This window comes from Thamnophis elegans, unplaced genomic scaffold (assembly GCF_009769535.1).
Source record: "Thamnophis elegans isolate rThaEle1 unplaced genomic scaffold, rThaEle1.pri scaffold_150_arrow_ctg1, whole genome shotgun sequence".
Classification (NCBI taxonomy): Eukaryota; Metazoa; Chordata; class Lepidosauria; order Squamata; family Colubridae; genus Thamnophis; species Thamnophis elegans.
The window spans coordinates 19,367-32,500 of record NW_022473619.1 but is presented as its reverse complement, the minus strand read 5'-3'; the positions used below and the strand labels follow the sequence as shown (position 1 = coordinate 32,500).

Here is a 13,134-nt window from a genome sequence, read left to right as displayed (position 1 = left end):
ATTTATTTATTTATTTATTTATTTATTTATTTATTTATTTATTTATCAGCACAAATACAACATACACACAGAGGGAGAGGGAGAGAGAGATATATATTGAGAGAGGGAGGGAGGGAAAGAGAGAGATATTGAGAGAGAGAGAGAGGGAGATTGAGAGAGAGGGAAGGAGAGAGAGAGAGATTGAGAGAGGGAGATTGAGAGAGAGAGAGGGAGGGAGAGAGAGATTGAAAGAGAAAGAGAGAGGGAGGGAGGGAGGGAGGGAGAGAGAGATATTGAGAGAGAGAGAGAGGGAGGGAGAGAGAGATATATATTGAGAGAGAGAGAGGGAGGGAGAGAGAGATATATATTGAGAGAGGGAGGGAGGGATATATATATATATATATATATATATATATATATATATATATATATATATATATTGAGAGAGAGGGAGGGAGGGAGAGATATATATTGAGAGAGGGAGGGAGGGAGAGAGAGATATATATTGAGAGAGGGAGGGAGGGAAAGAGATATTGAGAGAGAGAGAGGGAGGGAGAGAGAGAGAAATTGAGAGAGGGAGAAAGAGAGAGATTGAGAGAGAGAGAGAGATTGAGAGAGAAAGAGAGAGAGAAAGAGAGAGAGAGAAGGATGTGTTTTCGGCTGAGAACGCAAGTGATTTGCGGCTGTGTTAGGTTATATGGAGTATGGATTTAAAAATTAACGTTTCATGGGCCGGGGTAATTGGGTTTGACAGAGGCTGGGGAGCGAAGGATTGTGAGTTACACACCGGCAGGGGAAAACCAGAGCTGCAGATTAATTGCCCTGCCTTGATCGGATATTCCCTTCTAATTACGGAGGGGGGGGACGACGCTTGAGATTGGGCTGGTGGGGGGCTAGTGGAGGAGTGGAAATGCTTATCAATGAAGCAGAAGAGGGTCTGCGGGGGAGAGGGGCTTCTGCCCACTTTGTGATCCAGGTAGACCTCGACTTAACCACCACAGTGGAGCCCGTTGCTAAGCGAGACAGTGTTTTAACTAAAGTCTTAACTAACTAAAGTTTTGCCCTATTTTATGACTTCTTATGCCCCGTTGTTAAGCGAATCGCTGCACTTGTTAAGTTAGTAATCCGGTTGTTATGTGAATCGGGCTTCCCCCATTGACTCGGCTTGTCAGAGGGTTGCCAAAAAGGATCACGTGACCATTTCTGTTGCTAAGCAGAGGAGTTGTTAAGTGAGCCACAACCGTTTTTGGTCTTTCTTGCCACGGTTGTTAAGCGAATCGCTGCAGTTGTTAAGTGGGCCGTGCAGTTGTTAAATGAATCCAGCTTTCCCCTATTAGCTTTACCTTGTCAAAAGCCGGCTGGGAAGGTTTCCTGCCCAAGCAGGGGGTTGGACTAGAAGACCTCCAAGGTCCCTTCCAACTCTGTTATTATATTATTATAAGGCCGCAAAAGGGGACCACGTGTTCCCCAGGGAAGTTGCGACCGTCATAAAGAGAGGCCAGTTTGGCCAAGCATCCAAACTTTGATCAGGGAACTACAGGAGTGGTGTGACGGTCGTAAGGTGAGGACTGGTCATAAATCACTTTTGTTGTGACTTTGAACAGTCGCTAAATGGAGGGCTGTAGGTGGAGGGGGCCCCCCTGTCGTGGGGGGGGGGGAGAGAAAACGAGCCAGTGTCAAATTAATTTACTTTTTCTACTTTCTTGTTTCCTGGTTTGAACTTCACCAACTTCCTGTTTCTCGTCCTTTTTCCCACGCTCTGCGTAAACCTTGAAACGGGAGGTGTGTGTGTGTGTGTGTGTTTTGGCGTGCGTTTGTGAGTCCATCCTCCGCAAACGTAACCTCTCCAAAAGCCCTTTCCGCGAGGGCCCCGTGCAGGATCTTGTAGCCTGGAGTTCCACAGGCTTCCTGCAGCGTTCTTAAAAGCACTCTGTGTGCTGTCCATGGCCACTGCATCTCTTGGGCCCTCAACTGCCTTCTCTGGTGACCGTCCCTTTCCCCCCCCCCCCCGCCTGCCTCCCTCGCAGGAACGCCACTTACTGCAGCAAAATCGCCGTCCCCTTGGAGGTGGTGCACAAGGACCCCGGCTCCTGCCTCAGCGAAGCGGTCAAGGCGGAAGAGGTCCTCATGTACCACGACAGGGTCAAGCAGAACCTCACCTGCCCAGATGTGCAGAGCTTCATGCCCGCGGGACTTGAGCCCCAGGTCCGCTGGTACAAGGTGAGTGAGTGAGTGGGACAGGATCCGGGGGTCCCAGCAGCAGCTCGCTGGGCAGCCTTTGCAAGATCAGGGGGTGGGGGCCCAGTGGGGTGGGGTATCCTGGTCGATTAGGGTCTGCACGGGTCGATTCCCCCATTTTTTTTTCCAAAAGTGCAGAGAAGAGCAACTGAGATGATTAGGGGACTAAAACATCGGAAGAACGGTTGCAGGAACTGGGGATGTCTAGTTTAATGAAAAGAAGGACCAGGGGAGACACGATAGCATCTTCCAATATCTCAGGGGTTGCCCCAAAGAAGAGGGAGTCAAGCTATTCTCCAAAGCACCTGAGGGCAGAACAAGAAGCAATGGGTGGAAACTAATCAAGGAGAGAAGCAACTTAGAACTAAGGAGGAATTTCCTGACAGTGAGAACAATTAATCAGTGGAACAGAAGTTGTGAATGCCCCAACACTGGAAGTCTTTGAGAAGATGTTGGAGAACCATTTGTCTGGAACGGTATAGGGTTTCCTGCCTAGGCAGGGGGTTGGACTAGAAGACTTCTTTCTTGTCCTGCCCTTGGGTGCCTTGGAGAATAGTTTGACTCCCTCTTCTTTGTGGCAACCCCTGAGATATTGGAAGACTGCTATCATGTCTCCCTTAGTCCTTCTTTTCATTAAACTAGACCTACCCAGTTCCTGCAACCATTCTTTATATGTTTTAGCCTCCAGTCCCCTAATCGTCTTTCTTGCTCTTCTCTGCACTCTTTCTAGAGTCTCCACATCTTTTCTACATCGTGGCGACCAAAACTGGATGCAAATATCCCAAGTGTGGCCTTTCCAAGGCCTTGTAAAGTGGTATTAACCCTTCACGTGATCTTGATTCCATCCCTCTGTTTATGCAGCCTAGAACTGTGTTGGCTTTTTTGGCAGCTGCTGCCCACGGCTGGCTCCTATTTCAATGCTTGTCCACTAGGACTCCAAGATCCCCCTCCCAGTTACTGTTTTTGAGCCAAATTTCACCTAGTCTGTACCTCTGCTCAAGCAGGAGACCCTACCCCATTTCTGACAGAGGGCAGTCCAGTCTCTTCTTGAAAGCCTCCAGGGATGAAGCTCCCACAACTTCTGTTCCATGGGCGGATTGTTCTCACTGTCAGAAAATTCCTCCTTATTTCTACGTTGAATCTCTCCTCCTTCAGTTTCCATCCATTCTTCCTTCTCTGGCCTTCCGGGGCTTTGGAAAACAGGTCGACCCCCTCCCTCCTCTCTGGGGCAGCCCCTCAAATATTGGAAGATGCTCTCCTGTCTCCCCTGGTCCTTCTCTTCCCTAGACTAGCCAGGCCCAGTTCCTGCAACCGTTCCTTGACACCCTCCCGATGTGTTTGGAGGGTCTGTGTAGAAAGCTGTTTATCTTTTGATCCATCCCTGCTTTCCTCCCACGAGAGAAGAGGAATTAGTTCATTAGGCTGAAGGGCATCATCCATTAAAATTCAAATCTCCGCCATCTATTAGCCCAGCACAACTAAATCCCCAGTGGAAATAAATTTGCAGATGACAGCTCGTTTATCCGACTAATAAAACTCTATCAGGAGTGGCGTAAAGCCTCTTTCTCCAACGGCCCCACAGAGACAGAGGAGGATGGGATGAGCAGCACTAGGCAGCCACCGGGGACAGCCTCAATGACAACCATCCGTCCGAGGGGCTGCCCCAAAGAAGAGGGGGGTCAAGCTGTTCTCCAGAGCAACAGAAGGCAGGACAAGAAACCAACAGACGGAAACTCATCAAGTTTCATCATCAACTCATCAAGAGCCGAGGTGGCGCAGTGGTTAAATGCAGCACTGCAGGCCACTTCAGCTGATTGCAGTTCTGCAGTTCGGCGGTTCAAATCTCACCGGCTCAGGGTTGACTCAGCCTTCCATCCTTCCGAGGTGGGTAAAATGAGGACCCGGATTGTTGTTGGGGGCAATATTCTGACTCTGTAAACCGCTTAGAGAGGGCTGAAAGCCCTATGAAGCGGTATATAAGTCTAACTGCTATTGCTATTGCTATTACGGCTCTATTTTGATTTAATCTCCAAAGTCCCTTCCAACTTTGTTAAGCACTGAAGGAGAGATTTATATATTGGTCGTTTTCAACTGGCGACCACAAACGAGCTGTAGATATGTCTTGCGGATGGGACAGTTGTTAAGCAAGGCAGCCGGCTTGCTTAGCGATGGAAATTTGGGGCTAAGTTGTTGTCCTAAATGGAGGACTACCTGTAATCTGTTTTTACACCGTTGTGTAATTGCTCGGATCCGGAAGCCCTGCTGAATTTCACGCCTCCTTCTAGCCCAGTGTTTCTCAACCTTGTCAACTTGAAGATGTCTGGACTTCAACTCCCAGAAATTCCCCAGCCAGCATTCGCTGGCTGGGGAATTTCTGGGAGTTGAAGTCCAGACATCTTCAAGTTGACAAGGTTGAGAAACACTGAGCTAGCTGATGTGAAACTGACCAGAGTTTAAATCCGAGCAAGCTTCAGGTTTCATGGGAACGCAGCCGTTCAGTCCTTACCTAACTTGGTGTCATCCCTGCAAGCCATATTTTCTTTTTGGAGTTCAGGCCTGCCACACTTTCTATCGTGGGAAAATGGGATTATGTGGAGTTGGGTGATAGGTAGCCATAACAACATCCTTCTTAGAAAACCAAGGTCATCCTTCGTTTCTGCACCTGGCCGGAACTGGATGGGTGGAAGCTGCCAGCGTGGCAGTGGGAGATTGGACCATGGGATGGACTTGTGGGTGTGGGGGCAAGAGCTTGAACTTTCAACTGGGTGGGAAAATCAGATTCGGGTTTCCCCAGATGTGCCGACATGGCTCTCTTAATACATCAGAATTCCTTTCCCCTGATTTTATATTGGATACTATTTGGAACCTGCTCCATCTGGTTGTCCGAACTCCATCCCAGGAACCAGGGAGTGGCTTCGGTTTTCTAGCCAGCCCACCACTCTGAAGATTTACACACCCGTGTGACCCGTGTGTTTTGCAATCCTCTCTCCCATTCCAGGAGTGCCACCTGATGAAATACGACTATCCGGACCGCAACCCCAATGGCCTCAACCTCACTTTCGCCATTGTCCTATCAGCGTACGAGGGCCAGTATACCTGCATGGCGAGTTACCGGGAGAACGGCCGGGATTTTTCCCTGACCCGGACGATGAGAGTCAAGGTGGTAGGTAAGGAGAGTCCAGGGCGGTGTGTGTGTGTGTGTGTGTGTGTGTTCCCCCAAACCTGGGCCTTTTAAGATAAGCGGACTTCAACTCTCAGGACTGTCATGTATGTATGTATGTTTGTTTGTATGTTTATTTCATTTGTATGCCGCCCTTTTCCCCCGAGGGGGACTCAGGGCGGCTCACAACTCAAACAAGGGAAGGGGGATACAGACAATTTGACAAACACAAAACAATACATAATTTAAAAGCGCAACAATCATACCATTCGAGATAGGGGCACGGTTCTTTAGCCCCAGGCCTGTCGGAACAGCCAGGTTTCAAGGGCTTTGCGGAAGGCCTGGAGGGTGGTGAGGGTTCGAATCTCCACGGGGAGTTCGTTCCAGAGGGTCGGAGCAGCCACAGAGAAGGCTCTCCTCCGGGTAGTCGCCAGTCGACACTGGCCGGCGGATGGAATTCGGAGGAGGCCTAGTCTGTGGGATCTAATCGGTCTGGTGGAGGTAATTGGTAATTGTCATGCATTCTTTGTGATGTGTCTCCTTATTGCAGCTTCTTCTCCTGTAATCCCTTCCTCTGCAATCTCTCCACTCTAATGAATGGGAAGAGGGAGGGGAAAAAGCATCAGGCATAGTTAGCTGTTGTGACTCAGCAGAGGTTTTGCTGTGAGTTGCGTCGGGATGCAGGAATAACAATGCAGCTGGGGCTCGTTAGTGTCGTCTTCTGGAGATAAAAGGACTGATGGTGCCACGCCCTGGTTGCAGAAGTCAACATTCATTCGTTCATTCGTGGTTCATTGTTCATCGTTCGTGATTTGTTTGTGAGAGGCACTTGGATAAGTGATTTGCTTTCTGTAACCCTGATTCAAAGAGACACTTGGAGAAGTGATCTGCTTTCTTTCTGTACACCTGGATTGGCCGTAAGAGATCTTTGTTTTTGCATTCTGTTATCTTCTTGCCAGAGACTTTATTTATGTTTATTTTTGGGCTCCCAGCCAGCGTGAGCCAAGGACTGATAAAGTTATTTCCTTTTAAGCCTGTCTGCCTGCCGTCTTTGAACGGGCGAAGGAGGGGGGGTCAGAACAGTTAGCTAGGGAATTCTGGGAGCTGAAGTCCAACCCAACCTGGAGGCGCCTGATCCAGGGGGACAGACAAGGGGGTGAGGTGTGGGTGGGTGGGGGGTCAGGGTCATTCCCTAAGGCTCAGCCTTGCTCCAGGTCAGCCTTAGCTTCTCTCCAGCCTGAGCGCGAGAGTCTGGGGTTCCCACAACCCTCAGAAGCAAATAACAGAACAACAACAAAACCTAAAAACAGAATAAGGAAACAGTTTTTCCAAAACGGCATCCGCTAAAACCTCAGCTGAAACCTCCCCGTCGCTTCCTCTGCTTTCAAACCCTGGATTGCGTTTGATGTGGGGTGAGCTTTTCTGGCCAGCCTCTCTGCCTGCTTCCCCAACCCGGTGCCCTCCGGCAGCTCCTTCGCATCTGGAGCCTCCCAGCTGGGCAGGGGGGGGAAAAAAGTGCTGGCGTCTGGGGGTGCCGTGGCAACCTTGCATCCTTTTGGGGGGGGGGCTGGTTGCTAAGGTGCCCTGCAGGAATATTTAGCACTTTAAAAAGCTCGGCCCAGGATATGCAAATCCAGCCCCCCCCCCTTTGTAGGGAGGCTTACAAAACGAGATTTTAAAAAAAAATAAATACTATTTTTGTAACCGCATGAATTGGAGAGGCGTCTGCCTCATCGGAGGCATTTGCACACATGTTCCCAGGCTTCGTCTCCATTTCCCCTCCTTATCTCTTTGGTAACGCTTCGCCCCGGCTCTTCCTCAAGGCCGCCTCCTCCCTTCTCTGCCCGCTGGGTGCCAATCAACCAATAAAAGAGCCACCAGGCAGCTCTCAACCTTAGGGAACCTTCCTTTGATTTTTACCACGAGTACGTTCCACCTAGTAGCAAAGATGCTACTTGGAGGTTCCTGAGTCTTGAATAGTTCTCATCCTCTTTGGAACTTGTGTTATGTAGAAGGTTACTACAGGTGTGTAGAATAGCAATAGCAATAGCAGTTAGACTTATATACCGCTTCATAGGGGTTTCAGCCCTCTCTAAGCGGTTTACAGAGCCAGCATATCGCCCCCACAGTCTGGGTCCTCATTTCACCCACCTCGGAAGGATGGAAGGCTGAGTCAACCCTGAGCCGCTGAGATTTGAACCGCTGAACTGCAGATAACAGTCAGCTGAAGTGGCCTGCAGTACTGCACCCTAACCACTGCGCCACCTCGTTGTGGTTTTTTTTTTTAAAAAAAAAGTTTATTTTCATTTTCACATAGATATCCACAAGTATAGCATTACGTCTTAACAAACGCTATCATATATTATCCAGGATTCTATCAGTTCCTCTGATAGAATGACAGCTCTTCTGTTTTCCATACACTATATTATACCTAGTTCTATAGCAACTTTCCTCCTCTCCTCTCTCCCTTCTTTCCCTCGCTTCTTTCTTCTCTCTCCCCTCCTTTCTCTTCTCTGCTTCCCCTTCCTCTCTCCTTCTCCTCTCCTTTCCTCTCCTTCTCTCCGACGCTTTTCCTCACCTTTGCTTCCCTCTCTCCTATGCCCTCTCTTCTTTCTCTTCTTTCCTCCTTCACCCTTCCTACTTGTACAGAAGGTTATTGGTGCTTGCAACATGCCAAGGAAGGAGAACGTGGCTGAACGTGGCCCTTCCATAAGTGGATCAGTGGAATTCAGGTGTAGGGTTTCTGATCTGTGTCTACAATTCCTGGGGGTTCGGTCTGAAGCCATGGATGCCCCCAGAAAACAGTGAACGGAGATACGGAAAGATGTGTATCCCATCTATGTATACCCATCTGGTATACAGATGTGCTCAACCGCTGGATCGAAAAGCAGTGTTTCTCAAGATTGGCTGCTTGAAGATGGGTGGACTTCCACTCCCAGAATTCCCCCAGCTGGCCATGCCTGTTTTTCCCCCCCTCCCTTCCTATCCTCTACAGTGAAGAGACTGCAGAAGAAGGGATGATAAGAGAGTAAGGCTGCCTCCATTGGGATTGCACCAAAAGGAATGCATTTGTGCTAGGGGGATTCTGGGAGTTGAAGTTCACACATGTTGGCATGGGGGTTCTGGCAGCTGAAGCCCACCAAGCTCACCTCTAAGCTTGGGAGAAACACTGTTTTAAAGATTAAAATATAGAACAAGGGCCCCCAAATTTGGCAACTTTAAGACATGTGGACTTCAACTCCCAGAATTCTCCAGCCAGCTATGCTGGCTGGTGAATTCTGGGAGTTGAAGTCCACAAGTCTTAAAGTTGTCAAGTTTGAAGACCTCTGATCTAAGTGGAGAGTTTGCAGAGGAAGGAAGGGATGACAAGAGAGTAAATTATGCTGGCTGGAGAATTCTGGGAGTTGAAGTCCACAAGTCTTAAAGTTGCCAAGTTTGAAGACCTCTGATCTAAGTGGAGAGTTTGCAGAGGAAGGAAGGGATGACAAGAGAGTAAATTATGCTGGCTGGAGAATTCTGGGAGTTGAGGTCCACAAGTCTTAAAGTTGTCAAGTTTGAAGACCTCTGATCTAAGTGGAGAGTTTGCAGAGGAAGGAAGGGATGACAAGAGAGTAAATTATGCTGGCTGGAGAATTCTGGGAGTTGAAGTCCACAAGTCTTAAAGTTGCCAAGTTTAAAGACCTCTGATCTAAGTGGAGAGTTTGCAGAGGAAGGAAGGGATGACAAGAGAGTAAATTATGCTGGCTGGAGAATTCTGGGAGTTGAGGTCCACAAGTCTTAAAGTTGCCAAGTTTGAAGACCTCTGATCTAAGTGGAGAGATTGCAGAGGAAGGAAGGGATGACAAGAGAGTAAATTATGCTGGCTGGAGAATTCTGGGAGTTGAAGTCCACAAGTCTTAAAGTTGCCAAGTTTGAAGGCGTCTGATATAGGAGGTCCCAAAGGAAATTGGGGAGGTGGGGAGAGAGGGGTTCAGAGTTCAAAGCACTTCCAGACAGATGTTGAAGATGAGAGGCAGTGCACTCCAGGGAAGAGAGAGAAAGGGTTGGAGGTATGAAATAGCCAAGAGGAGAAGGAGAAGAGGTAGTAACAGAGAAGAAGGAATGCAAAGCACATACAGGTATCTGGACTTGGGGGAAAACCCACCCTGTAGAGCAGAGAGTTTGCAGAGAAAGGGATTACAAGAGGATAAGCAAGTTTACAATGAGTATACATCTCAAAAGGAACGCAGGAGGGCCAGGAAATTCTGGGAGGTGACTACCCATCCGCCAAGGTTGGGAAACAGATAATGGAGCCAAGAGGAAAATAAAATGAATTCCACACACCTGTCGGTTGACTTTTTATTTTGTTTTATAACTCGGTTGGCAGAGGCGCCAGAAAGAGCAACCGCTCCATTGATCATCTACCCAACCAAGCGGATCGTCTACGATCGCAAGCCAGGTAAGGATCCAGCCGTGGCCACCTGGTCACCAGATCCCAATTCAATTCGGTTTCAGTTCGGAAGAGGGCTAGGGTTCCCCTGCCCAAGCAGGAGACCCCCGTGCCATTTCTGTCTGATGGCAGTCCTTCCAGGGATGAAGAAGCCCCCACAGCCTCTGGAGCTCCCACCGCCTTCCTCTCCAGGACGTTCTGAAGCGGGATGGCTCAGCCAACTCCCTTTCGTTGGGTTGGGGACTGGATGGGGAGGACGGATGGGGGTCATCCCAACATCCTCGAGGGATGCCAGGCTGGTCCCCTTTCAGAAGACGGTTCTGCTCCCAGGTGGACCTGAACAGGAAGAACCTTCTTCTTCTTTCCCCTGCCAGGCGAACATCTCTCTCTCCGATGCGAGGTCAGCTTCACGTTCCTGAAGGACTCCCCTCAGGAGGTCTGGTGGGCCATTGATGGGAAACACTCGGACGACGTCACCGACTTCAAGTTCAACATTACCACCACGTAAGAGCAGCGCCGTGCGCTGGACTCAAAGGGGGGACGGACAGTGGGTGCGGGGAGGTGCAGCTGTAACTGGGGAGATGTGTGGGTCCTCTAGGCCCAAAGGCATCCCCCCGGTTTCATGGCTAAGGCGGGACTAGAACTCACCGTCTCCTGGTGATCGGCCCAAAGTCACCGAGATGGCTTTCTTGACTAAGGCGGGACTAGAACTCACCGTCTCCTGGTGATCGGCCCAAAGTCACCCAGTTGGCTTTCATGACTAAGGCGGGACTAGAACTCACCGTCTCCTGCTTCCTCGCCTGGTCCCTTAACTTCTAGTTTAACTCCCAGCCAAAGCAGGAGATGCCTTTGAGCCAAACGGCCATCCCATCTCTTCTTAAAAAACCTCCCGTGTCTTTTTATGGCAAGCGGTTCCACCGGCTAATTGTTCTCACTCTCAGGATCATCCTTTGGGACAGCCCCTCAAATGTTGGAGCCCTGCTATCGTGTGTGCGTATCTCCCCACCCCCAGTCCTTCTTTCCTCTAGAGCAGGGGTTAGCCACCTGCGGCTCTGGAGCCACCTGTGGCTCTGTCCTCCCTCTTCTCAGCTCCCCGTCACACGGCCACCCATGGGTGACACCCGCTGGCATGCGATTTATTGAGCTTTTTGAGCCCCGGCAAGCCAGCCCTGGATAAATCCAAGAAAGAGTTTCAGAAGGAAACAGAACCTTTAATTCAGCCAAATAGGCTAGGTCTGTGGCCACTCAGGAAATCGTCAGGCAGGGGGGGAGTTTTTGTGGCTCCCGGTGTTTTCTCTGGTCTAAATGGCTCTTTGATTCTTCAAGGTTGCCAACACAAATCCTTCTAACGTTTTAGTCTCCAGGCCTTTGATCTCCTTCCTTGCTCTTCTCTGCCCTCTTTCTCCTTCCGTTTCCTTTCTCCCCTGGACCTTCTCTAGGGAGGCCCCCTTGCCCATCGGAGGGACCCAAATCCAAAAGATCCTCAGTGTGCCCCACGTGACGGAGAAGGATTTGAAACGCAACTTCACCTGCTTCGCGCAGAACAACAGAGGCATCGCTCAGGCCCAGGCAGTCGTCCGGATAAAACGTAAGGAAGCCCCCCCAACCCCAAACAGCCCCCCACTTTCAGCTCTGCTCTGTGCAGGGAAGGAGTAGCAGGAAGGTTACGTTTTCCTCTCCCCAACTTTTATTTCCACTATTGGGACAAGTAATTTCTGCAGGGAGAGTATTTCTTCCTTGAAAAGCCAGGGAATAGCCAGAGTGTTTCTTGTTTTTTGCATTTTTTTTAAATTTTTAAACATAAAAAACAACATTAAAAAATTCTCATCCATTACATACAGTATGTCGTTTGGTTACAAGTGTTTTTGCATCCTCAAATACATTTACAATCACAGATTTTCCCTCTAATATAACTAAGTACCTCATTGTACAACGTATATATTCAATTGCAATTAATATTTCTTTCTCTTCAATAAACCTAATTCCGTTACATTCTTGATTGTCTGTTTAATAACAATATACCTTTATGTAATCACTTATCTCATTCTGAATATTTTTACTGTATAAAAGAATTTACCAACTGTTTATATTTACATATCACTATTTTCAATTATGTATAATCCCACCAAACATCCATCGAGTATGCTTATGTTCATTATTGTCCTTGTACGTCATACATTCAAACAAAAATGTTATTCCTTCATTTTTCAACCAGGTATTCTAAATACTCACTTCATATATATACCAAGTTTTGATTACTTCCTTATTAAAATTATTTATCAACAGAATTTTATAATATATACTACTTAGGATTATGCATTATATCACCAATCCTCTATCAAATGTACATAGATTTATTATCCTTCATTTTAAAACAAAATATTCTAAATTATTCAATTCATATATATGTCAGTCTTTCATTGCATCATTATTAATCTATTTAACAACATAATTGTGTTATCACTTATCTCCTTCAATTAAAACATAAGTAAAACATTTTTTCATTTCCAGGGTTTTTTTTTCTAGCCACTGATAAAACAAATCCCATATCTTATAAAATTGCTCGTCTTCTTGTTCTCTCATTTCAAATGTCAATTTGCTCATTTCAGCACATTCCATTATTTTTCGAATTGGTAATTGTTTCATTTTTCCAGTTTTTTGCAAACACAATTCTAGCTGCTGTTAAAACATTTACAATCAAATATTTTAAGTCTTTGTTATAAATTTCTGGTATGATTCCCAGTAAAAAAAAATCTCTGGTTTAAGGTCTATGTGTTTGTGTATCATTTTCTCCAACCACATGTGGATTTTAGTCCAGTATCTTTTGGCTTCAACACAAGTCCACCACATGTGGTAATATGAGCCCGGTGTCTGATGACATTTCCAACACTTTTCTTATTTATTCTTGGACATTCTTGCAATTCTCGTTGGGGGTAGATGCCATCTATAAAACATCTTATACAATTTTTCTCTATATGCAGTTGACATTGTCATTTTATAATTTTGAGACCACAATTGCTGCCACTTCTCTAAATCAATCTCATGCTCAAAGTTTTCCCCCCAAGCTATCATATTTTCTTTAACTTGTTCCTCTTGTAATTTAACCTCTAATAAATATCCATATAATTTTTTAAATTACTTTTACATCAGTACCTGTTAAAATTTTATCTAACTCAGTCATTTTGTTGTAAAGATCTTTTGATTGTCTATCTTCATTATATCTTGATTGTATCTGCACATATGAGTACCAATTCATTTCTATTCCTTCTTGTTTCAACTCTTGGATAGATTTGAGTTCACCCTCTGCATTCAGTATTTCAACGTATCT

The 13,134-nt window shown here is 47.1% G+C and overlaps 1 protein-coding gene across 4 annotated transcripts in view; it reads left to right on the top strand.

Annotated features, from left to right (window-relative positions):
* IL1RAP (interleukin 1 receptor accessory protein) overlaps positions 1-13,134 on the top strand; it is a 68,653-nt gene that overhangs the window by 46,192 nt on the left and 9,327 nt on the right. For all 4 annotated transcript variants that reach the window (XM_032238394.1, XM_032238396.1, XM_032238393.1 and 1 more), the window contains exons 5-9: positions 2,007-2,199; positions 5,216-5,384; positions 9,744-9,815; positions 10,181-10,310; positions 11,246-11,394. In XM_032238394.1, coding sequence (XP_032094285.1) covers positions 2,007-2,199; positions 5,216-5,384; positions 9,744-9,815; positions 10,181-10,310; positions 11,246-11,394 — 713 coding nt within the window. The remainder of the gene's footprint in view (positions 1-2,006; positions 2,200-5,215; positions 5,385-9,743; positions 9,816-10,180; positions 10,311-11,245; positions 11,395-13,134) is intronic.